This window comes from Chanodichthys erythropterus, chromosome 16 (assembly GCF_024489055.1).
Source record: "Chanodichthys erythropterus isolate Z2021 chromosome 16, ASM2448905v1, whole genome shotgun sequence".
In the NCBI taxonomy this organism is placed as follows: Eukaryota; Metazoa; Chordata; class Actinopteri; order Cypriniformes; family Xenocyprididae; genus Chanodichthys; species Chanodichthys erythropterus.
This window is the reverse complement of record NC_090236.1, coordinates 8,687,558-8,712,800: the sequence shown is the minus strand read 5'-3', so window position 1 is coordinate 8,712,800 and position 25,243 is coordinate 8,687,558. Positions and strand designations below refer to the sequence as shown.

Below are 25,243 nucleotides of genomic sequence, written 5' to 3'. Positions count from 1 at the left end.
TGATTCACAAATCACCGCAGGTCCGCAGAAGCACCTGACCTGCGGGTCGTACCATTTACATTGATTCGAGAGGACCCTGCACAGCATGAAAATGACTTTTTTTTATACCAAACCAGTGCCTAACTACAAGTTTAGTTTTGGACAGCAACTTTTTTATTTGTATATAAATGCTATAAATGTTAGTGCATGTATATGTATGTATAAAACTGACTTCTAAAGCCCCCCCCCTGCCTCGGGCCCTGGGTACTCGGTACCCTTTACCCCCCCAGTCCGACGCCCCTGTGCAGGAGGACAAAGTTTGAGCGCGCAGATGTAATATCTGAGCGAGAGCGCGCGCGCGTCCAGTTTTGTGCAAGGGAAACCGCCAGTAAGCGGAGAGATTGCTCGCACATTTGATGAGCTCTCGTGATACAATAATACGCTCTCGACATTTTTCATTATAATAACGCCATAAAACCCGCATTAAATTGACTATTAACGTGTGAAGAAAGTCGTGTCTGAATTTCACAATTTTAAAACAAATGGAGAATATCTCGTTTTTCTGTAGGTGCTCGACCATTTCCGTGTGTGGCGCTTGATCGCCGCCGTTCGTTGGAAATATTTAACATGATTGGATGATTACATGCTTTAAATCATTGATGTGGGCAGCCTATGAGCCGCTCAGGAGGTTCTTATCCAGTATGGAAGATGAAATCCTTGCTGGTGTAGTTGTGTTACCGACTTTGATGAGGCCTGCTCTTTGCGCTGTCCACTCAGTTGTCATCAGAGGGAAAACCTCTCTCTATTGCGCTGGTTGGTTTTTCACAGCTAGAATATGATTTTTAATATAGATTTTTAATGCTCCTAGTTTTTATTATATTTCCTTCTGTTGTATTGTAATTTCAGGGATGAAAAAAATTACAGACATAAATGAAATGCGGGACACTAAAGTCTTGCGGGACGCAGGACAAAGCTCCCAATTTCGGGACTGTCCCGCAAAATGCGAGACGGGTGGTCACCCTATCTTGACTTGATTTCCACACGCTTCTCACTCACGAGGGGTCCGATATGCCGCATGTCCAAGAGATAGGCTACAGGCAGCAAACGCGTCTAGCGAAGCGGGACATTCGTGCTTAACGTGAAAAATCCTTAATGTGGCTTATTGTAGGTGATATTGGAGGACCAAATTCACTACACCTCATAAGCAGCCCGCTATGAACACAATTAATAACACGTTAAGCCTTTTCCTAGAAAATAAAACACAGTTATGAAGAAAACGCTAATGCATTAAGAAACTGATATTAAATTACCAATACAGATAGCCTATGCAGACAAGCAGGTCAGGTCGAAGGCAACGCGCTTTCAACGTTCAGCGTTTTCCACTTGTAGAAAACCATTATAAACTTTATATTGTCCTTCCATTTTGTTTACGTTGCAGTTATAGCAGATGCTAGTGATGACAAGAAAAGAAAATGTTTCTCGCTGGATGTTTTAGGATTAAGCCACATAAAGAATTAATGTCCCAGCGACGCGCCCGTAACGCCTTGCTTTCAATGAGAATTGAGAAATATTTCATGTCAAATCTCCACTGAGGCAAAGGGCATGGGAATTTTGTCTTCACGAAATCACATATTGGGGTATAATTTTGTCATCATAACAAACGTTGGTGTATTTTCATCATCTTTAGAAGCACATTTGCTATTGACAACGTTGGTGGTGCTTTCTCTCGCTCTTCAAAGAGTGCTGCTTTCTCCATGCTGTATGGACCACTGAAGGGGAGAGACGTGTATCCCAAAAAAACATTAATTGTGCTCTGTGTATTTCTGCAGACCTGCTTCTTCAGAATAAATCATCCTGAGACCTGCTCCACCTGTATTGTTTTCTTTGAGAGCAACAAAACACAACCAGAGTAAAACTGCTACACCTACAACACAACCGAATACAGTTAACTTTTTATATTGTCAAAATAAATAATTGCAACAGTTCTATCATACCTAAATTAAACTCGGTACAAAGAGGAAATAAAAGTGTTTTGAATTCCCATTTGCTGATGCGGAAGTCAACAGCAAATAAATGCCAAAATGTAAAATTAATTATTTTTGTTTGTACTTTATACATTAACGCAAAATTAGCATCTTCTAATACAAATGCACAGTTCTCACATTTATTTATGCATTAAAAAATTACATATCAGTTTGTGCGTTATATTGTGATCTCACATAGCAGAATAGACCAGAGACATGTCACGCATATATATATATATATATATATATATATATATATATATATATATATATATATATATATATATATATATAGGCCTACTGTTACGTCCCAGTCTAGGGGTCTAGACAGACTTCCCTGTCTCCCTATCTGCTCAAAACCAAGAGAAAACTCTAAACAAGAATAGGTGCCCACTCCCTACAAAATGTGGCATAACTTACAGATTACCTTTTAATACCGACACGTTAAGCAAATAAATAAGCTTCTACTGGATGGTGACGTTTACAGATTACCTTTTAATACCGACACATCTGAACCAACTAAAACAAACTCCTACTGAGTGGTGACATTTTCAGATTACCTTTTAATACCAACAACATAAGAAAATAACCAAGAAAGATATGGTGGGAAAACAGTGGGTCAATATCGTACACAAACTGGAGTATTAAAGATAATTTTACAACAGGCCGGAGGAACGCTGACAACAACGCATTCTCCCGCAGAACACACACACAGAGCCGCGCCTCCTTTGCATTGCACAGAAGCGCGCTTTTAAAGGATGCGATCACCAGCGAGGAGCCAATCCACTTTCCCAGACAATTAGAAGCCGGAACCTGGAGCAGAGATGAGAAGGAAACTCGAAAGAAAAAAAAAGAAAGAAAAACAAACACTAATCGCAGAATATTACATACGTCCGAGGACGTAACACTACATACATGCATGCACAGTTTTAATGCAGCTTTAATCGCCTTTTTGGTTATTTCATGACTTAATAGACGACAGAACTGTACGACGTTGCATGCTCGTAGTTTCTTTTGCGCTTTATTTATAGTGAGTAATATACAGCGCGCCGTATTTGCGCGTGATCGAAAATTGCGCGGTCTTGCAACCCACCAGTTGAGGAACATTTGCGTAAGCTATATATAATGTTCACCGTTCACTGTTGTTCTGCTGGAGCTCATTCGGCTCCTGTATCGTTTCCGCGCGCGTTTGAGGCGAAGTTGGAGTGCGCATCTGAAAAGTTAGATAGATAGATAAATGTTTATTTCATTCATGGATTTTTTTTTTTTTTTTTTTTTTTTTTTTTTTGTCTCCCGTTTTTGTTGTCTTAAAGAGACGGTTCTGCGTTTAAATAAACGCAATTCTCGTCAAAAAAAAAAAAAAAAAAAAAAAAAAAAAAACAGACAGAAACAGCAGTTGTGAGCGGGGTGGCCAAAGGAGTGGCCAAGCTTAGGCCAAGGGTGGCCACGGCCACCCCTGGCTCCGCCCCTGTCTTGAAGTGAGTCATTCTATTGACGTCAGAGGAAAAGGCACTAGAGGGCGCTTTAGCGTCTGTGTGTATGACGCAAAATACTGGAAATTAAATTTAGCATTTTTACATATTAAGAAACAAGTTGTATATCATTTATGTTATTTTTAATAAAATATTAATCTAACATAAAGAAAATTGGGTTGTATCTGCTAATTCTATTCATTTCATTTCTGGTTTAAAAAAGGAAAAACGAATGGACGCAAAAGTACACGGACCGTGTACATTTGAATAATTTGTTTTCTCGCTTTTCACGGAAAAAAGAAGAAACCATTTATCACATATTCGACCCTCCTCATGAGAATAAATAAACAAATCTCGAGTCATTTTTTTCACATTTTTTATATTTGTTTTAATTACACTTTGTTCTAATCCGCCAAATGGAAAAACAATAAAACCAAAATGGATAAACGGCTTGAATATTCGATCTCTACACGGGCGGGAATAAAACGCCCCTTTCCACTGATCGGTCAACCAAAGATCAAGCCGCGCCATCAGTTCTTAGCTCCAGAACTCAGCTCCGGGCAACAAAACAGTATCGCCTATATCTATCCGATGCATGTACGAACAGGGTTGGGGAGTAACGAAATACATGTAACGACGTTACGTATTTAAAATACAAAATTTGAGTAACTGTATTTCGTTACAGTTACATTTTAAATAGATGGTAGCTAGTCAAATTACAGTTACTTTCAAAAAGTATTTTAGATTACCAAAGGGATTACTTTGAATTTTTATGTCATTTATTTCATTTAATAGACTATTAACGTAATTGCTGTTTGAGGATTTTTAACCAACGAGCCAATTGCTGATGATTCTCCGACTCTGTCTGTTAAAAAAAAAACGCGCGCGCAGCCTGTTCAGATCAGCAACCTGCAGGGTGCAGACATGAGATCACACGCAAAGAATGGACGGGAAAACAGGGCATAACGCATTTCTCTAGTGGAAAATCAAAGACAGTTTTACTTATAAACATGAAAAAGGACGTACAGTAGCCTAACATCATAGTGCAATGCAAGCCTATACCTGCAACAAAACTTCTATCGGCTTCAAAGGATTCAACATCTAATCTGAAAAAAAAAAAAAAAAACATCTTGGTCTTTGAAAATGTTATTTTCCTTATTTACTCCTTATTTTCCCATTTACTCGTAGGTTGAGCTTCATATGGTTATCATTAGCCTATGTTTAATATTTATAAGAATTTATTAGGTCTTTGAAAAATAACACGAAATCCTCATATAGTTAACATCCACTTAATCATGCTTTAAATAATGTTTTATAAAGCCAACTTCTTGGTGTACTCTACAGACAAACTTTAAATCTTAATAATTCATTCATTCTAAATGTTTAGGTAGGCTATGGCGCGTAGGTTAGATGCAGTAGTCCACAGGTCGTAAATCCAAAGGTTTTTTTTGTTTTATTTTGGTCTATTTTTATTCCGGGCTTGCAAACAAACTGCTTTGTAATAATTTAGGTAGTAATAATATAGGAAGATAATATAAAGGTAATAATAATATAGGAAGAATATATAAATATTGAATTGGGGTTGATATGAATGTATCTCTGAAGGGAATTGTCTTCAGAAAGGTTTTGGTGTTTTTTTCTCTTATCTCCAGCGGAGCGCTGCATTGTGTATGGCTGTAACCATGGAAACACTATATCGCTGCTGTTCCATAAGCGCCACCTATTGTCAATAGGATCTGGCTGCAGACCATAAGCGAGTGGAGCTCCACTCGCTTATGGTCTGCAGCCAGACCCTTCTCCCTATTGTCAGAGAGTGAATTTACATTTCATTCAGTCCGTCTGCTGATTGTTTTGTGCAGGTGTCTTATGTAGCATAATTTCACAAAGCTAAAGTCAGACCATGCTGTTTTTGCTGTTAATCCTGAAATTATACAATAATTTAAATGAAAAACAACTGATGTTCGTAACATATTTGTTGGGACTGTGATAAAAATCCAGTGTTTGCCTTTAATATCAAAGAGCTACACATATTCTTTGAACAAATAAACAACAAATAAATTTGCTTTAAAAACAATCTGAAACCAGTATCAGAATCGGCCAATTTGCTTCTTTTGGCCATGAAAAATCAAAATAGGTGCATCACTAATAATAATTAAAAAATAAAAATAAATAAATTATTAAATAAATAAATAAATAAATAAAGGATTATTTAAAAAATCAATTTTTTTTCTTTGCTGTTTGTTGTTTATATGGTTAATATTAATGTGGCTATCAGTGCACTAAGGTTAAATATTAGTATAAACATATTTATACTAGGGATAGTTCACACAAAATGATCATATGTTTTTTCCAAACCTGTAAAATGTGGTGGTGGAGAGATGCAAAAAAACTGTAGGAGTCAGCTTTGAATATAGGCCTTCTCTCGAGATTATTGGGTAGATCATTTAATTTCATTTCATTTTCTTGATATACATTCTAAATGTTACAAACTTTGTTAATAAAACAATTTAAACCACTGTGTCAATTTGACTCTATACACCTATAAAACAACCTTTATTATTAACAATATTTTATTGTTATTTAATATTTTGTTATCCCTCTGATGCACATCTTTACAAATATAAAAATATAATTTAGGAATGATATATCACTAGTAATTATATATGGATGTGATGTTAAAAGAAACAAATAGGCTATTTTCATAATTTGTTTATCAAGATATTGAAATTCTTTACCAACACACAGGTTATATCTAATAAATTGCAGATATATATTTTGTAACTGATGTTAAAAATACAATTTAGTGGAAAACCAAATCTTGGTGGATAGAGGTCATTTTTATTTGCAGGTTGTAAACTTAAAACAGAACATCAAGTTAATATGGTCCTTTGTGTTAAGTATTTCAAAGTATTCCAAAGTATCCAAAGTAAAGTTACTAAACTTGAGTAATGTAACGAAATACGTTACAGATTACTTTTTAAAGCATGTATTTTGTAATCTGTAGTGAAATACATTCTAAAAGTAACCTTCCTAACCCTGTGTACGAATTATTACAGAGTTTATTGCAACTACATTTAATCTCGTTCTCATCAAACAGCCAGACTAATAAGTGGCTCGACACAACCCGTACCAGGGCAAAACCTAGCCAGAGCTTTCTTCTGTGTAGACATACATTTGCGTGCCGTGATTCACGTGTCGTGAAATACTAATTTATCGTATTAAATAATAATTTACGTGGCATCTGCTCTCACAACTGGCTTTTGGCACATTTGGCATATTTGGCACACTTATTAGCCTACTTATTCAGCTGACCAACTCTCAAAATCAGTGTGCCGGAGGCTGTGCGCAGTACTGGACAGCGCGGAGAGTATGAGCTGTAGTGAAGCATAGAGCAGAATCGATTCAAGGGTCAAGTCATCTTCATGTAGCGCTTTTTACAATACAGACTGTTTCAAAGCAGCTTCACTGTGATAATTGGAAAATTAATAGACAGAGTTTGTTTTGGCTTTAAAGGAGCTCTAAGATAAAATTTATTAAGCTAAAGTTTTTGACTGAATCACTTTGGTTGTAAAAATAATTAATTATTACCTCAAATAACGCTTAAATGACACCCTTTTAACTGAAAACAGAACAGAAACAGAAACGTTTAATGCGCGCTTGCCGTTCATTTATGTGTAGACTATGAAATAACACTTTGAACAATAAAGCCAGAGATGAATATATATTTTTATTTATCGCCAGCATATTACCGTCATAAATTAATTAGTCAAATAAGGCTACCTTTTTAAAATAATTATATCTTAAATATAGATCTATTCCATCTTTAAATTTAAAATCTTAAAATTTAGTCAATACAATTATAGTTTGAATTTACAATGGAATTTACAATAATGATAATCATAATCATATGATATTTTATAAGCTGGTACACAGTGTATTTTAACTCACTGCCTTTACAGGCAACACCTGATTTCAGTGTGAATAGCCTATCTTTATTTATATTGTTTTGATCATCTTTTGCTGTATCTTTGTTTCAGGCAGGATAAACTGAAGAGGAGGTTGATCCGTGATTTCCCCCTGCTGGTGTTTCACTCTCCCAACAAGCGCAACATCAGGTTTTTGTTGAGACACTTTCTACAGATAAGATGATCGACAGGCTACTTCATCCATCAGGTACAGAATAACTGGCCAAAGTGATGGTGAAAACACACCAAGTACAACAGCTGGTCTGCAAAGACAAACTTCAGTGCCTCTATAAATACTAGAGGACACAAGGACGCTTTATAATAAAGATGCTTCATGTGACTCTCCCGGCATGACATGTCCATGGCCACCCACATCAAATGATTTAAATGTGAGTGAAGCAAAATCTTTTGTGCCCCTCGAACTGTACAATCTGATTTCCTGGATTATTATTTATGATTTGAACCTAAAAGTAAAATCTATTTGTCAAGACATTGTGTATTTCGCATCTAAGGGCCAGAGGCAGACTGGAAGATGTTCCTGTGTGTCTGCAAGACTTTTTGTACTGATTTTTGTTGGATCCAAAATTGTACAAATGGCTCTGATGATAGTGATATGATACTGATGAGTAAAGATGTGCTGTGCATTATTTTAGGCTGATTTTAAGCTGTAACGAATCTATTGTAGAACTGTTAATTTTTTGGCATTATTCATAATTTAAAGGGGGTGTGGTCACATTTTGAGCCATTTCAGCCAACTTAGGCCAAAGTGTGCTGCTTCTTTATGTTTCTTTGATTACACAGTGCCTACTGAAATACATGATGTATATATAATACATCACAGTTTTGCTAAATTTACAATGTGTATGTTTAATTTTGCTTGGTGCCAATCCGCAAAGTGTATTTTCTTCAAATTTGCCATATTTCATGGTCTACATTCACACTTGAGTATATAATGCACCAGTACCTGTCTCAAATGTTGAGGTAGCCTACATGTGTAAAGGACAGTTTGAGAGAGATTTTGTGTTGCTAAAATGAATAAAAATAAAGTTATAAGCAAAACCAGCAGCATAAGATTTTCATTTTTTTTTTTTTAAATTCACAATTATACACATTTATGGATCTTGACAAAAAACTGCAGGATATTTTGCAGAGAACTTCTAACATAAAGTCCATAAGGGTGTTGTCTATGCAAAAATGCATTTAAAAAGTAGTGCCAAGGTGTGGAAACGAAAATCACTTTCTAGACACTTTTTCCTAGTTCACCTTATGGCCTAAATGCTCATAAATGTTGTAATTATGATTTCCGAGCTGTCCGGGTCTGTTGAGCACCTGAGGCTGAGAGCTTTGTCTTTACAAAGATCTTTCAGCTGTACATTTGCCCTCATTCACAAACATTGTGGTGATTGGAGTGTTCAAAAAAATGTTGACAGCAAGGCATGTCGTACTATATACTGATCATAATACAGGTATATTGTGTTTATTCTGTAGCTTAGAAGCCGACTGGTTACTATGGCAGTCAGTGTCTTGCAGATCTCACACCCAAGGCCTGGATGCACACTAACTTTCACAGGGTTTGTACTTGTTGCATACAATACAATTCCCATATTTTCTCATTTTACATAATTAAGTGGAAGCAATTAACCAAACACTATAATAAGAAATATTATTGAAATGTATCATGTTGTAACAGTCTGATTGAACTTTGTCCCGGTTGTTGAATGTTTGTTATGAAGGTTCAGATACAAGAAATCATCTAATCGGTGCACAGACCTTATGTGGTGTATAGGCCAGCAGATCTGCAACCAGCGGGTGAAGATTCAGCTAAACAAACACGGCTTTTCTGTGGAGACTTTGCGAAAGTAGGTTTTACACATTTTATGACATTTGACTTAAAGGTGCCCTCGAATGAAAAATTGAATTTATCTTGGCATAGTTAAATAACAAGAGTTCAGTACATGGAAATGACATACAGTGAGTCTCAAACTCCATTGTTTCCTCCTTCTTATATAAATCTCATTTGTTTAAAAGACCTCCGAAGAACAGGCGAATCTCAACATAACACCGACTGTTACGTAACAGTCGGGGTGTACGCCCCCAATATTTGCATATGCCAGCCCATGATCGAGGCATTACACAAGGGCAGCCAGTATTAACATCTGGATCTGTGCACAGCTGAATCATCAGACTAGGTAAGCAAGCAAGAACAATAGCAAAAAATGGCAGATGGAGCGATAATAACTGACATGATCCATGATATCATGATATTTTTAGTAATATTTGTAAATTGCCTTTGTAAATGTTTCGTTAGCATGTTGCTAATGTACTGTCAAATGTGGTTAAAGTTACCATAATTTCTTACTGTATTCACGGAGACAAGAGCCGTCGCTATTTTCATTATTAAACACTTAAAGACTTCAGATGCAAAAGCCTCTAAGTGCCGTCTGAAATTTTCTTCTTAAATGAGCATTTTTTATCAAGCTCGTATGTTTATGTTCAGTTATTTCACTTTATGGCATTTAATAGGTCCTTTTCATTGCCATTAAAGTGAAATAACTGAACATAAACATACGAGCTTGATAAAAATGCTCATTTTAGAAGAAAATTTCAGACGGCACTTAGAGGCTTTTGCATCTGAAGTCTTCACTTGCAGTCTGTATAATTCATAAACACAACTTCATTCATTATAAATCTCTCCAACAGTGTAGCATTAGCCATTAGCCACGGAGCACAGCCTCAAATTCATTCAGAATCAAATGTAAACAATATAACAGTATACTATACTCACATAATCCGACGCATGCATGCCGCATGCATGACGAACACTTTGTAAAGATCCATTTGAGGGTTATATTAGCTGTGTAAACTTTGTTTATGCACTGTTCAAGGCAAGCGCAAGCTCCGTGGGCGGAGAGCACGAGATTTAAAGGGGCCGCACAGCATAAATCGGCTCATATTTAATGATGCCCCAAAATAGGCAGTTAAAAAAAATCATTAAAAAAAATCTATGGGGTATTTTGAGCTGAAACTTCACAGACACATTCAGGGGACACCTTAGACTTATATTACATCTTGTAAAAAAACGTTCGATGGCACCTTTAATTTTTCATCTACTAGAATTGTATGTGTATGCTGTTCTTTCATTAGCATGTATTTGGATATATTATATGCTGTTAATATGGAAATAATCTGTTTAAATCACAAGACAGATGGTTTTTCTCTGTTTTATAACAATCACTCTTTCTTTTTAAGCTCTTTGTTTTGGGACTGATCTACAGACTGATTAGCGTGCTGGAGAGAGAATGATGCTCTCATCTTTAACAATTAATTGTTCTTTGAATAATGCATAAATAATTGCAGAGAATATTTGTCTTTCACTTCATTTTTTGATATTTGTATATAGTTTAAAAATTATTTCCAAACAGAGAGAGATTGTATTTTTTGTGTTTTATTTTATAGTTATATTGACAGCTCTAAAAATATTTTTACATTGTGTTAAACATTTTGTCAAAATGTTTTTGTTCTATGTGTGGGTTTTGCTCCATGTTGCCAATATATCTTGCCAATTTTTGGCCTAATCTATGTTCTGTATAATCTGTGTAGAAATAGTTTACAATAATGGATAGAGATCTGACTTTCTGATAATGACCTAAAGAGACAACTGCTTGGAATAGGACTCTAGTGACACCAAGAGAAGAGGAGCAGTTACTTCCCAAACCTATGTGTTGTGTATGTATTCTTTAGGGCTTCCAAATAAGCATTTTTATTGTATCAGTTTACATGTTAAACAGCATTGATTTTGCATTCAGCATTCAGTTAATGATTTTTTTTATTATTATTATTTTTTACATAAATGGTTGGTTTCAGGGTGTCCATTAATTAAACATTAAATTAATCATAGACTTTTCAGGACTCAGGAATAATTTCCCCTTTATTTCAGATTTGTACTTTTTGCAGTTTGGACAAAACAAGTGTTATATAGCTACTAGTGTTGATTTTTTGTCAAACCAATCTTCTTCAAACAGGTTTACACTGTACAATATATACACCGCCATCTAGTGTGTGATTTTAAAAAAGCAGTATTATCTGAAATGGAGCATTTTTTTCTGCACAGACCTATTGCAGTTTAGATAGATAGATTTTCAATTGATTTAGTTTATTATACACTTGCTACGGCACACAATAATGCTAAATTGCATCTAGCTGCACAAATGAGAAACAATGTAAATATTTTCTGATAAAAGCTGCATGAACAGTTAAACTCAAGCTTGATTTAAGTTTAAAACATGAAGACAGACTTCATAAAGAAACAGAACAAGGTACATTTATTTTATTAGTTTATTACTGTATATTTTTTATACTTCCTTTAGTGCAAGCAGCTCTGTACAGTATATTTTTGTTCACATTCTCATCTAAATTACTTTCAATATAATAAACAGGGGATGAGAGCAAAGAGCAAGTAAACGCCCCCAGGGTCCCCTCAAAATAGGCTGACAAATGCTTTTCAGGAAGTGGTTTGTCAGGTGTTGCCTGCAATGCAGTGAAAATCTCTAACGGAAATCTATGTGCTGCTTATTGCTGCTTATATTTAATTTAGAAAAGAGAGACAGAACTTACATACTCAAATATTTCAAACACACCATACATTAGAATATTGCACATGGTAAATATACTGCTTATTTACATCTGAGAATAACACTGACTTTGAACACATGATGTCAAACATCACTGAATCACTGAAAGGGTTAAGCTTTGTTGAATAGTCACTTTTATTATGTTTTATTCTGATTTTGGATGTACATTTGGATGCTGACGGTTTATTGACCACAGCATAAATGGTGCTTTCACTTTCAGTTTTGGGAGGTTTTGCTTATCTCTGTTAGTGATGCACTCTGAAAAATGAAAAACAAACTTTTATTTAAAACGTTCTTTTCCAACAAATCTTTTATACATATACAGGTTGTCAGAAGGTGGGTAGTTACCCATAAAAAAGCATAATAACTTTATCATATTCAATTAAAGTTGTTCATTTAAGATTATCTTCACCTTTATTCCAAATTAATCCAAATTAACCATGATTTCATTTTTAAGGAAATACAATTCAGTGAGAGTACAGTTTAATCTTCACCTGATTCACACAGTCATGATTGGCTGTGGTCTGGTTGGTTTCCATGGTAACATCAGGTTGTTCTGACTCTCCTGTAGTATCATACACTGTGTGAGGATTCTCTGATTTCTCCAAAATCTCCAGTGACTTTTGTGGCTTGATGTTCTCCTGCAGACACAACGCAATTAAAATGTCAAACTGTTGGTTTGGCTGAAATGAACGGTCAGTGTTCATATACAGACACTAACACAGATATGCCAGGCTTTTATTACAAAAAACTGTACTTTCTGTAGACCTAGAGATTAGTTTTGTAGCCAAGACCACCTAAACCAAGACAAAGACCAGTCTGTGTCAAGACCAAGACTTTGGGGGGTTGAGACCGAGACAAGACCAAGACCAAGGCAAGGCGAGACTGAGTCAAGACCAAGACCAGATTAGCACTCCTCAAATTCATCTGAAAGATTCACATTTACTGCCTGAGAAATGTCTTATTTTTCATCAATAATTACAGTATAATAAGACACTAGAGCTGTTATCAATCAATTGAAATCACTAACAATAAAGTTCATCTTTACACTCCAGAGGTTGAATTACAAATGCATAAATAATGCTGGGTTAATTTTTTAAAAATAAAATTTTGTTCACTGAACGTTTGTAAAAAATCAATATCATGTTTGCAATTATGCTCTTTCTTGTGATATTGCTTAATTATATCATATAAATATTAAGATCTTATACAAGTACTTTTTTGCAATCATATATTGAATATTGTGGGCATCTGTATTAATGTTAGTGACATTTTTGACACAATCTCTTGTTGATTTCTGACCCGGCACAACAGTAACAAAATAAAGGAAATTAGAAATAAGTTCTTGATTGCATTTGAAGCAGGAAGTTTTACATCCATTCAAATGAATGATGTTAACAAAGAAATCAGACAATGCAACGGCAATTAAGTGATTTAGTGATACGCAGTTGTGGTCTTGACCGGTCTTGAAATAAAATCCTGAGTCCTTTTAGTCTGATACCAAGACAAGACCGAGACCAAGACAAGACCAAGACCTTCAAAAAATGGTCTTAAGACCGGTCTCGAGTACTACAACACTAGAGATACAAAACATGCTGCATATACTTGTACTTTAGAAAAGAGTCAAAGGCACTTTGATGTGAATAAAGGCTTTTTAACCTTATTTGTATCAGTAGAAGTTTCTTGGACTCTTTTCTAAACTACAAATAAACATTGACATTAGCACGAGAAACATAAAATGAGAAATATTGAGGGCTTAAATACACTGAAAATGATCATTCATGAAAAAGGGAACATATGTGAAATAATCAGGAACCATGACAGTTCAACAGCTCAGAGCGTCACATGGTGTCATCTCGAAATTACGGTCATTACGACATGACGTGAACACAGCACATCTGATGATTAACTAGAACAGGCAAACAGTTACAAAGAAAAGCATGAGTAGAAACCAACCAAGACAATGAAACTAAACATGAACAAAACAGATACTTACATCAACTTCTGCATATACTGTATGTTCATTCTGCTGGGTGCATGATGTTTAAAATAATATCAATTTTCAAGACCACAATTTTCAGTGTACGAGCATAGAACATGTTACATGTATGAACTTTCTGCTCTAAAACACTTTTTAAAATTCTGATGAAAATGTTTCTTATTTCCATCCAAAGGAATATTCAGTGTTATATTCAAACTTACAGTATGTCTGTGATGAGCATCTGTGGCAAGACTGAGAAATGACTACAGTAAATGTACTTACAATCATGTAATCTAATCACAAGTCAGAAGATTTGAAAGCAGAAGTGTTAAGTTTGTTAACAAAAACAGGAAATTGGCAAGTCCTGTGGCATTACATCCAAAAATATTTTAAACAGCATTGTGCTGTTTTAAATAGTTTTTATGACCTCATGTTAATTGGGAGATTACATGGAATATTTTTATTTCCAAACGTGAATTACGCAATTCCACATCACAGTTTTCCAGTGTATGTTGATTGCAAATTGATGCTTCTGTGGCCAAAGGGAAAAAACTCAGGCCTGACTGAGATCAGAAAATATTATATTATTATTCAGCAGTTAAATCTGCAAATGGTTTCCATCAATATAGAAATATACGGCTTTTAATTCATTGACAATCAAGCCATAACTGATACCTCAATAAATTAACAAACACTGCCTCCCACTGTACAAACAGACTTACACTATACAATATGTACAATGCCATGCAGAAAGGTACATACATATTTAGAGACAATACTTGAATTCTTGAGGTTTACATTTATGCAATAGAAAATTTAACAAAAGATACAGGATTGTGATTTTTGTCTTAGAATCTAGCTGCACAAATGAACAAAAGGTGCAAGAACAGTTAAACACAAATTTAAAACATAAGGACAGACAGGTTTTCAGGTGTTGACTGCAAAAATGTTAAGGAATTTCTAACAGAAATCTATACATGACTGGTTTAGATTAATTTACAAATTTACCATGAAAAATTTCAAACTACAATGTACTTGCTGCTTATTTACACTCAGAACAACAGTGCCTCGCTGTTATCCGAATAGTTCCCCAGTTGAGGAGTTCCTAGAACTAAAATCATTCTTAGTTCCTGCGGTGCAAAATCCGGGTAGTTCAGTCAATAGTTCTAGGAACTATGAAAAGGTTCCTCCAGAACAAACACAAAATTCCCCCTAACAGTTCAGCTTTATTAAACAGCCAATTTTGTTATATTTTGTTCCAGTTTTGGATGTACAGATTCATCTCCAGCTGGCTGTTTATTGACCGCAGCATAAATTGTGTGATTGTGTGAATCAGTTTCAGATTTTGGTTGCTTTTCAATGGTAGAGTAGATAGTGAGGGATGCATTTGGCTGGCTCTTCTCTGTTAGTGTTGCACTCTGAAATAAAGAAGAACAAAATCAATTGCATTCATTACATTTTTCAACACATCATTTAAACATCTACAGGTTCTCACTGCCGAATGTCAAGACCTTTAAGCCAAATTATTATTATTATTATTTTTGTAGTAAAATTAGAGTAACAGTTTAATCTTCACCTGATTAACTGAGTCATGATTGGGTGAAGACTGGTTGGTTTCCATCATAACATCAGGAGATCCATGTTCTCTTACAGTATCATAAATTGTGGAAGGTTTTTTTGATTTCTCCAACATATCCAGTGGCATTTGTGGCTTAATATTCTCCTGCAGACAAAATCCATTCAATATCACACTTAAGCATATATTGTCAGTGGTTAATAAAGGACAGTAATATGAAACTTACGCCAACTTTTTCATAGACCGTAGGTTCACTCTGCTGGTCAGGGGAGTAGGAATGATCTGAAAAGTGGGGGTAAACATTTGAAATCTCATCAGACTCTCTTTAAATACAATAGATTAAAAGATGTTTATAACATATCTTTATTATTGAAAGCACAACAAAAGAAATATCATTCTAGCATTTTAATTCAAGCATTTAGAACTTTAATAATTAGGGCATCCATATATGAATAAAATGTTCATACAAAAAATGTTTGTAATTTTTACAGAAAAATAATTTAAAAATGGTACAGTAAAACATGTTAGTGTTAACAAAAATATACGGGTGAAAACCTGTAAATAGCTTAACATCAGATTTTATGTAATATTACTGTAAAATACTAATAAAATTGATGGCTTTTGCAAATAAAAACTATGAGTTACCTAATTAACATATAATTTCCTGTAAAAAAAAAAAAAAAAAAACCAAGAAAAAAACAGTAAAAGGGCATTCCCAGAATTCATTGCATTACACTTCACATTTGAATAATTTTTTTTTAATCAGAAATGTACATTAGTGAAAAATATATTGTGTTGCATTTTATGTTATTTAGTTAATGTTTATTTAATTATTTTAGTGTATTTTAGTATTGATTTATGTAAGGACTTTTAAAGTCTTTTTCTTACTGCTGAAATTCTTAATGGACGGCATAATCTTTGTACAAATAAATGATCATTATATGTTTTATAAAATATTAAAAGGCATTTTACATACAGTACATATGTAAATTCTTTTTATTTTCAGACAAATATACTCGTGTATAGGCATTCTGTACCTTTTTTTCTCTTGTAGAGACACCAGCCGATCACTGATGCCAACAAACTTGTTGTCAATAGGCAAATAAGAAGGATAAACCACGAGGGAAGTGCTGATTGAAAAAAAACAGCTTGTGGTTTTTCTAGACATGAAAGATAAGAGCAAAATAATCACTAAATTTAAACCAACAGGCATTTCAGATCAGTGTTTAGTAACATTCTCTCATTTATTTTCTGGGTTATTTTTCCATATGTGAGTATATGGCCATGTACCTTGATCAACCGTGCAGAATTCATCAACCTTCTTTGTTACATTCTTCCAGCTCACTGGGTTGCTATGGTTACACATGATGAAGTCATCACTGCAGTTCAGTCTTAGAGTGTAGTTATCAGATGATGTCATTTCCTCTGGAGAACAGCTGCTACTATTATAAAGGGAGCTGATAATAATGTTAATTCCTTTACATGTAAAGCTACAGGGGTCAGAGCTGGACAAGCTTGAGTTTACAGTCAGGACCGGATCTTCCACTGCATCTGAAACACACATATACTAAAATGTTTAAGACCACATACACAGATAACTTGCCAGTTTTAAAACTTGAGTAAACCAGGACCAAACATCATCATCATTATCATATAAAATTTTGTTACAGCATTTTGTCATGCATGTTCTACATAATTTTTATTGTTTTCAAATAAAATTGAATATAATTAACATGATCTTACATGCAGTAACATCATAGATTAAGCAGTACACATCACTCACCTATAACAGAAACTCTGAATGTAACAATATTCTTCTCTGATTCTCCACTTGTTCTTGCTGTATAGAGTCCACTGTCTGTCTTCTGCATGTTCTTCAGTGTGAGAGAGAAGGTTTCATCATTGAAATCCACTCTGTCCTTGTAGGAAGAGTGAGGTTTTACTTTAGCTCCATGTATATACGTAACTATATTCTCTGATTTTTCATTTGTCCAGAATAAAATATTAAACTCTGGTAGTTTCTGTGTCTGTATATCCAGCTGAATAGAATCTCCCGTCTGAACAAACGCAGAGATCTCAGCACTGAACCCTGAGGAGAGAGAAAATAAGACTTTGATTAAAGGTCAATGTTTAGTAACTGTTTGCTAATGGGCTTTGTAGCATACAATACCCAATAGGAAGAGTTGAAGACCAAGTTCAAGATCAAATAAAGACCAACCCAAATCCTCAACCAACTGCAGGACTAACCACCACAAATATAATGATGATCAAATTGTATGTACAAGGGCGTATGTATTCCATAATAGAATCCCTTTATGTGACATAATCTGGTTATTTTACCTTACAGTTTTTTTTATTGCTTTGGTGCAATTTTCACAAGCAATTGGTAAATTTTCAGAACTCTTAGTACTAATATCACAACAGATCATCAAAAGTGCACTTTTTTCAAACATTTCAGAATATATTCAATTGTGTTAGTACAACAATACACAAAATCACAAAGTATCTGTTTCACAACACAAAATAAGTGTTTCATCTATATAAATTTTAATTCACAGTAACTGAATTTTGATTTGCATCTCTTTTCATTCAGTTTAATACATGTGTCTATTATTAAATCCAACTGAACTTAATGATTAATCAATGAATCATTTGGAACATCTATAGATTTCTTAGAGATATTGATTCTATAGGCATAGTTTCTATAGAACTTATTTGCAATTTCTGATGGATAACCACATGTAATGAATTCTTTTTATATTATAATTATATAAAAAGATGATAACCACAATTTTTAAAGTGTGTGTGTGTGTGTGTTCCTGGTAAACGTGTTGTGAACCAAATGTCCATTGTACATTTTTTTGGTCCCTATGAGGAACAAACAGCTTACAAATCATACAAAATTATATTTTTATAAAATGTAAAAATGCAGAACGTTTTCTGTTATGGGTAGGTTTAGGGGTAGGGGATAAAATACCGTGTATATAGTATAAAAATCATTCTGTCCATGGAAAGTCTCCATAAAACATGGAGACCCAACATGAACACAGAGCAGGACAGAGTAAGGGAAAAGAAACAATCATTGGCTATAACTTCAGATTGATCAGAGATGCTTCAGAACAAGGGAGACAGATGGCATCGTTTTACATTATAGTGCCATGTTTTACGGGTCTGAACATCACTTTTGATATTGTGTAACATTATTGTGTGGAGCAAAGTTATTTATGTGTGAAGTGCTCTCTTTCTCTCTTGCTCTCCCCCTGTCACTCCGCGCTAATAGAGTGCCCCAGGGATGACGCGTTTTTGTAGGCAAAACCCGGAAGCGTGTTAGCATTTTAGGACTTCTGGTTCCAACGCCGTAAAGTCTATGGGTTTTTTGAATGGCTTTTTGCTATATCGCCTGAAATAAGGTCTGTGGTAAACAAAGCCTCTAAATACTTTCACGTTTTGATCTATGACATAAAACACACCAGTTATAACCCACTTGTGATTTTTTAAACTTTTACTGTGTCTTAAATTCGGCGGTTGCTAACAAATTGCTAAAAGGGACTACTTCCTTTGGCAGGGACTTTAGACGTCACCATAACAAACAGGACATTTGGACAGCATTTCTCATGAAAAAGTGGATAAGTATTCATACACAGCACAGATCATAATCAGCGAGCATGTTTATAAATAAAGTTGTTTTCTAAATACAGTTTGAGGAAGTTTGGTGGTGACGACGTTGATCCGCGACCATGGTGTGCTGTAGTCCGTTTATAGCCTACTGTTAGCCTTTTATATCTGACGACTTTATTCAGGCTTCAAAATCTATAAATGTTGTGTTAACTTGTAAAGATTATCTTGATAGACAAAACGTGTAAGTGTCATAATCCTTTGTTAAACACAGAGCTTATATTCTGCGATTTTCCAAAAGTCTATGGGAAAAATGAATAGGCTTTCAGTCGAGGGAACCCGTGCGCTGCTAACTTCCGGGTTGGCCTACAAAAACGCGTCATCGCTGGGGCACTCTGTTGGTGTAAACGCAGGTGCAGCTGTTTACGTGGGCGGAGCCGAAGATCATTCAGTGAATATAAGCTTGGAGGGAAGTCGGCTCGATGAGTTTCCTCTCCTGCTTCCTTGGTGTTGTTGTACAAGCAAAGTGTGGGTGACACTGCTGGATTAACCTTTAAACAAAATCCTCGTGTGGAGTACAAATTGTTAGCGGTGTAGGCCGGTAAATGTTCAATTGCCCTTTTCCCCTTTTCGTGCAGACCGTTTGTTAGTTGGAGGCCCTTTTTGTTTAATGACCATTTTCTCCTGTTTTTTTTCTGTTAAGCAGGGAGGTAAGATTTGTGTTTTTGTTTTGTTATCTCTTTCCAGGGAAGATCTCTAAAAGTATAGAACACCCATCTTTTGTTTATTGTTTTGGCTGACCTACTGATTTTCCTGTATTTATCCTTATTTTTTATTTTTATTTAAGAAATAAACATTTCCTCTCTGATTCAACCTGTGACATTGTGGTGTTTGTGGGAGCAGGAGACGGGACTCTGGGCGACACGTTACAATGTGTCACTCTCTGTGTTACGACCGAATGTTGTGTTTGTGGAGTTCGTAACATAACATATTGTATTACTATGGTAGAGACTGTCACATTATTGTAACTCACCTTTCATCTGTAAAGATCAACTACATTATAGATTCAGTCATATACAGTGAAATAATTTACTATATTGGCAGCAAACTCTGTTCTACACAAAACTTCATGACTGTGTCATACTTTACACCTTTTGCTTTTGATAACACACTGATAACATTACAAACATCATGGATTTTATGTCAGTTATGTAATTTAGGTAATGTAAGTGTATTTTCTAATTGTGGCATCTGTATCCTGTGTTATTATTTTAGCATCAACGGTGATTTGACATTGTCTTGCATTGTTTGCTATTGAATGCTGATTGTTAAAAGTACTAATCTGAAAGATCATACTGTTGTGTTTCGGTGATTAAACCAAATGTTCTCATTAAATATCACGATGATCTTGTGTTTTGAAACAGTGATTATAACTAGAATGAAAGCGTGAGATCAGGTTTTGAAAGAATGACTAGCTGTGATACAAGTGTGATCAGTTTGGATTTTTGTACTAAGAGTTTTGAAAATGTACATCTTAGATGTGAAAATAGTACCAAAGTGAATAAAAAAAACTGTATTACCTAAATTGCCATAAAATCCACAAGGTTTGTAATAGTATCTATTCAGTGTGTTATCAAAAGGTGTGATGAAGTCATGAAATGGCCATGAGGTTTTGGGCAAGGAGAGAGTTTGCTGCCAATACAGTAAATGTTCTCATTCCATAGACGTCCATATACTGTTTGTATACTGTACAAACAGTATATTCTATCCAACTACACTAAACCTACCCATCACAGAAAACTCTGATATTTTAGAGATCATTCTGTATGATTTATAAGCTTGTTTTCTCATGGGAACCAAAAAAAAAAAAAAAAAATGTCCCCACAAGGTCAGAATTTACTGGTATCACTATACTAGTGGGGACATTTGGTCCCCATAACATTGGAAATACCATGGCATGACCACACACACACAAACACACACTTTGAACATAGTGGTTATAATCTAAGATAAATTGATTATAATGTAAAATAAAAATTAATTAGCCTACTTATTATCCATATCGGAAATAGCAAACAAAGAAAATATCTATAGAATCTATAGATGTACGAAATGATTAATTAACCATTTAGATCATTTGGATTAAATAATAGACAAATGTATTAAACTGAACAAAAAGAGATGCAAATCAAAAGTTTGATACTAATAGCATTATGAAAGTCAGTTACTGCGAATGAAACATTTATAGATGAAACACTTATTTTGTGTAGTGAAAAGGATACTTTGTGATTTTGTGTGTTGTACACACAGACTGTACAAAAATATGGACGTAGTGTCCGGGACATCACCCATAGATTTCTGAACAGCACTTTTGAAGCGAAAATGAGGCCGCGGCCATCTTAGCTGCGCGTCACCGCACGTCACTCCCGGATAACTGAAAATGGGCAAAGAGGCGGGAGGTGGTTTGAGCTGATGTGACAGGTTGCTGAAACCACGCCCGCCTAGCGCGACGTGACCATGTTAGCAAGCAAAGGAGCTATCTATCTATCTTAGATTCTAAATTATTAATGAAGATAAGTTTTATCACCAGAAAGTTCTAAAGGTTTACTGTCAATCTACGGTGTTTTTTTTAAGATATAGATGCTCCAACACCAGTAATTTGTGTTGGGTGTGCAAATAACAACATGGAAAATCAAAATGGGACTTCATACCTTTATAATGAAATAGAGATCGCGAGATGAATCCAATCTGTGGCACTTGAGTAAAATATGAATGTCCAATGAAAAACAAAAAAACAGTACTTTTTGTCCATGAAATATTGATATATTATCCATTGTTTGCATCACATTTCTTCTGAATGATCTGCTCTCTGTCATCGTTCTTCAAGAAATAATGCAATCTGAGCAGCGTTTATGTTGTAAAACTGTATCTAACAAACAAATGAGCCGTGTCTAAAGTATATTTTTTCAAAATAGTGCAGCAGTTTTAGTTATAATATCCAAGCAGAGCTGTCAGATTGTGATATCCTCCCGCCATTGTCATTGTAGTAAATCTCACAACCAAAACTCAGCCCAGGCACATACACACATAGACAAAAAAGGGGCTTGAGCACCTGCCCTTTTCCTTCTTCGAGAGAAAGTGCCCTTTTTTCTTTTTTAAAATAAATGAATATATATTCCTGTTTTCTCACAGCTTCCCTGTCAAACAAATATATTTACTGAATAAAACAAATAACAAAAAATACTATAAGGTCGGCTTTGTCGAGTTCAGATGCCCTCACTCCGCGACGCGCCATTCATTCCCACACGCGCGGCGCGCCCCGCCTCGCTACACCCCACCCCACCCCACCCCACCCCACCCCACCCCACCCCACCTCACCCCACCTCACCTCACCCCACCTCGAGTTTGCTGCTGGCTGAAAACTTGTGACAACTATTCCCGCGAAAATGCAACTGCTGTCTGGCGATAAGAAGCGAAAAACAAAAAAAGCCCTAGATGGATGCATCCCGTGAATTTCTTTCAGGTAGGCTAGCCTACAGTATGTTCACAAACCTGAAAGTTTTGGCTGTTTAAGGGTTATTTACATTTAGGCCGTGTGTCCACCAAAGCGTTTTTATCCAGCTGAAAATGGTAGGCGCTCTGCTTAAAACGCCTATCTGTGAGCGCTTCTGCAGCGCAGCGTTTTTTTCCGTTGAGACGCTTTGTTGCTATGATACGGAATATCCGCGTCACTGTTACTTATAACTGATTTTGCAGGTAATTTGTTTCAGACTAAAAATGTTCACACAATGTGGAATTACTTGCTATGTATGTTCGGAGACCAGCAATATTAATTTTCTCATTCCCATTTTGTTCCGTTCTCTGCTTGTTAATGTCGTTGTACAGCAAGAATGTTGTGACAGTTGGTCGGTGTTGTATTTGTCCCGGTCCCGCCCCTCCTCCACTCTGATTGGACGGCTGGCTAAAAAGTGACAGTGATGAGCGCAGCGTTTTACTCAAAGTTGAACATTCTTCAACTCGAGGCGACCAGTAAAAAATGCCGAGCTGTCAGCGCTTGAGCGTGAAAAAGACGCTCAGCGCCTCGTTATGCTCCTGGCGTTTAAAAAACGCGGCGCTCCCATTGAAAACAGTTGAAAAAGTATGCTAGCAGCTGGAAAAAACGCTTTGGTGGACACACGGCCTAATAACGCTGCATTAATAGTTTGACCACCATCAACGCATCTGCCTGATTTGATACTAATGAAATTTATGTCATATTATAATTTCAATTATTTTATTGTGCTATGCATTGCGTTTTGAACCATGGTAAAGATATCGGTTGGGCTGTCAATACCAGAAGAGGAGCATTCCATGGACGCACATCCATGAACCGCATTATTAGACAGTTTTCTAAGGATGCATGGTTTGTTAAAACTATTTAAAAATCATAATACAGCAATAGCTACATAATGCTATTCTTAAATCTACGCTTACACAGGATAATACATCAATCGCTCTGTTTTTGCATGTTTGATGTCCACATATTCTTGTTGACGAAATTACAGTGGCTGTGGCATTTCTATTAAAGAAGTGGCTGAATATTATTATCTAACTAATAATATATTTTTAATCATGGTGGTTGGCTTTGATCGTGGATTTGATCGTGCTGTGCTGTCTAACAACAAAAATCAGTAGGCTTTTGGTGCCCTCTGCAGGCATTTGTTATAATATATAATGCATTAACCATTAACAGTTCAGGAAAAAAAATCTTGATGTGTTTAAAGCTTGTTTTGGTTAATTTAGAATAAATCTACAGATGCAAACAGACGGATTAATACAAACACCATCTAAATGTGTAGGGTTAGGTTTAAGTTTTATTTCTATTAGAGTCTCTGTGTGAACTCTGTGTGAACAAATTATTTTGTAGAAATCTGTGGAGTATAAAACAATTGTGTGAGTGTAAAATAATCGAGCACAAATACGGCTGAGATGCCAAATTCAGCGGCTGGAATTAGCTGAGGTAAAGTGATTGCTCACAGACAGCAGCGGCATCTACCTGTCACTCAAGTGACCACGCCCTTAATTATGCAGAACTTTAAGGCTTAATATAATTTAAACGAATGAGTTAGAAAAAAATTCACCCCCCTCACAGTTGTCATGAAGGGCAAAATTAGCAGTATAGACCAAAACCACAATTTGAACCAACTTGTAAACATGTTTTTTTCTGCTATAAACTTGGCCAATTTAACATGGGACTCTATGAGATTCTGCTCTCTTTTGGAGCCTGTCCCTAGCGGCCAGTCGATGAATCGCAGTTTAAGTCACTTCCGTATTGGCTTCACGAGAGACTGGGGGAGGTTGCCGCTTGGTTGTACACAATTGAAAACATGCTGAAATGTTTGAAATAAGTGCACCTTTGATGATCTGTCGTGAGATTAGTACTAAGAGTTTTGAAAATATATATTGCTTGTGAAAATTGCACCAAAGCCATTAAAAAAGAAACTGTAAATGTACTAAACTGAAATAAGAACTGTTGTGTATTTTGTAAAATGAAAATATGTAACTAGAATGAAAGCATGAGATCAAGTTTTGAAAGGATGACTAGCTGTGATACAAGTATGATCAGTTTGGATTTTTGTACTAAGAGTTTTGAAAATGTACATCTTAGATGTGAAAATAGTACCAAAGCAAATAAAAAAATCCTGTAAATCACCCTTATTTATGAACAATGGTTTTTGCTGTATAACAAATCAGTTAAATTAAATCCTGGCAACATTAAATGAAACATTTTTGAAGTGAAGCCAAAATAATTTAAATAAGACTCAATCTGTCAAATAAAAAACAAAGTGAAAAAAAACTTAAAACCTCCTTTCACTTCAGTTATTTTCACCAGAAGAAAAATCGTTAATAAAATTATTTTTTTATCATTGTGAAATGATTAAATTTTGTACCTGTTTTAAGAAGAGAAATGAACATGAGCAGCCTAAACGCCATTGTAGAAAACAGAAATGCCCATGCGGG

At 35.4% G+C, this 25,243-nt stretch overlaps 2 protein-coding genes across 3 annotated transcripts in view; both read right to left on the bottom strand.

Moving 5' to 3' along the window:
- Positions 1–13,943, bottom strand: part of LOC137003735 (CD48 antigen-like) — a 24,914-nt gene extending 10,971 nt beyond the window's left edge. Inside the window, exons 1-2 of the mRNA XM_067364025.1 lie at positions 13,938–13,943; positions 12,566–12,712 (exon numbers count right to left, since the gene is read on the bottom strand). Coding sequence (XP_067220126.1) covers positions 12,566–12,712; positions 13,938–13,943 — 153 coding nt within the window. The remainder of the gene's footprint in view (positions 1–12,565; positions 12,713–13,937) is intronic.
- LOC137002885 (CD48 antigen-like) lies at positions 12,406–25,243 on the bottom strand. Of its 2 annotated transcripts, XR_010891919.1 has the most exons (8): positions 25,174–25,243; positions 17,412–17,717; positions 16,919–17,179; positions 16,666–16,788; positions 15,855–15,910; positions 15,629–15,775; positions 14,068–15,470; positions 12,406–12,712 (listed from the first exon to the last, which is right to left on the bottom strand). XR_010891919.1 is itself a non-coding variant. In XM_067362814.1 (7 exons), exons 1-7 carry the CDS (start codon positions 25,214–25,216, stop codon positions 15,282–15,284), a joined length of 1,125 nt encoding a protein of 374 aa, XP_067218915.1. In that variant the 5' UTR covers positions 25,217–25,243; the 3' UTR covers positions 13,382–15,281. The 2 variants fall into 2 exon arrangements, 1 of the variants encoding a protein (XP_067218915.1); XM_067362814.1 differs by lacking the exon at positions 12,406–12,712 and having other exon boundaries at positions 13,382–15,470.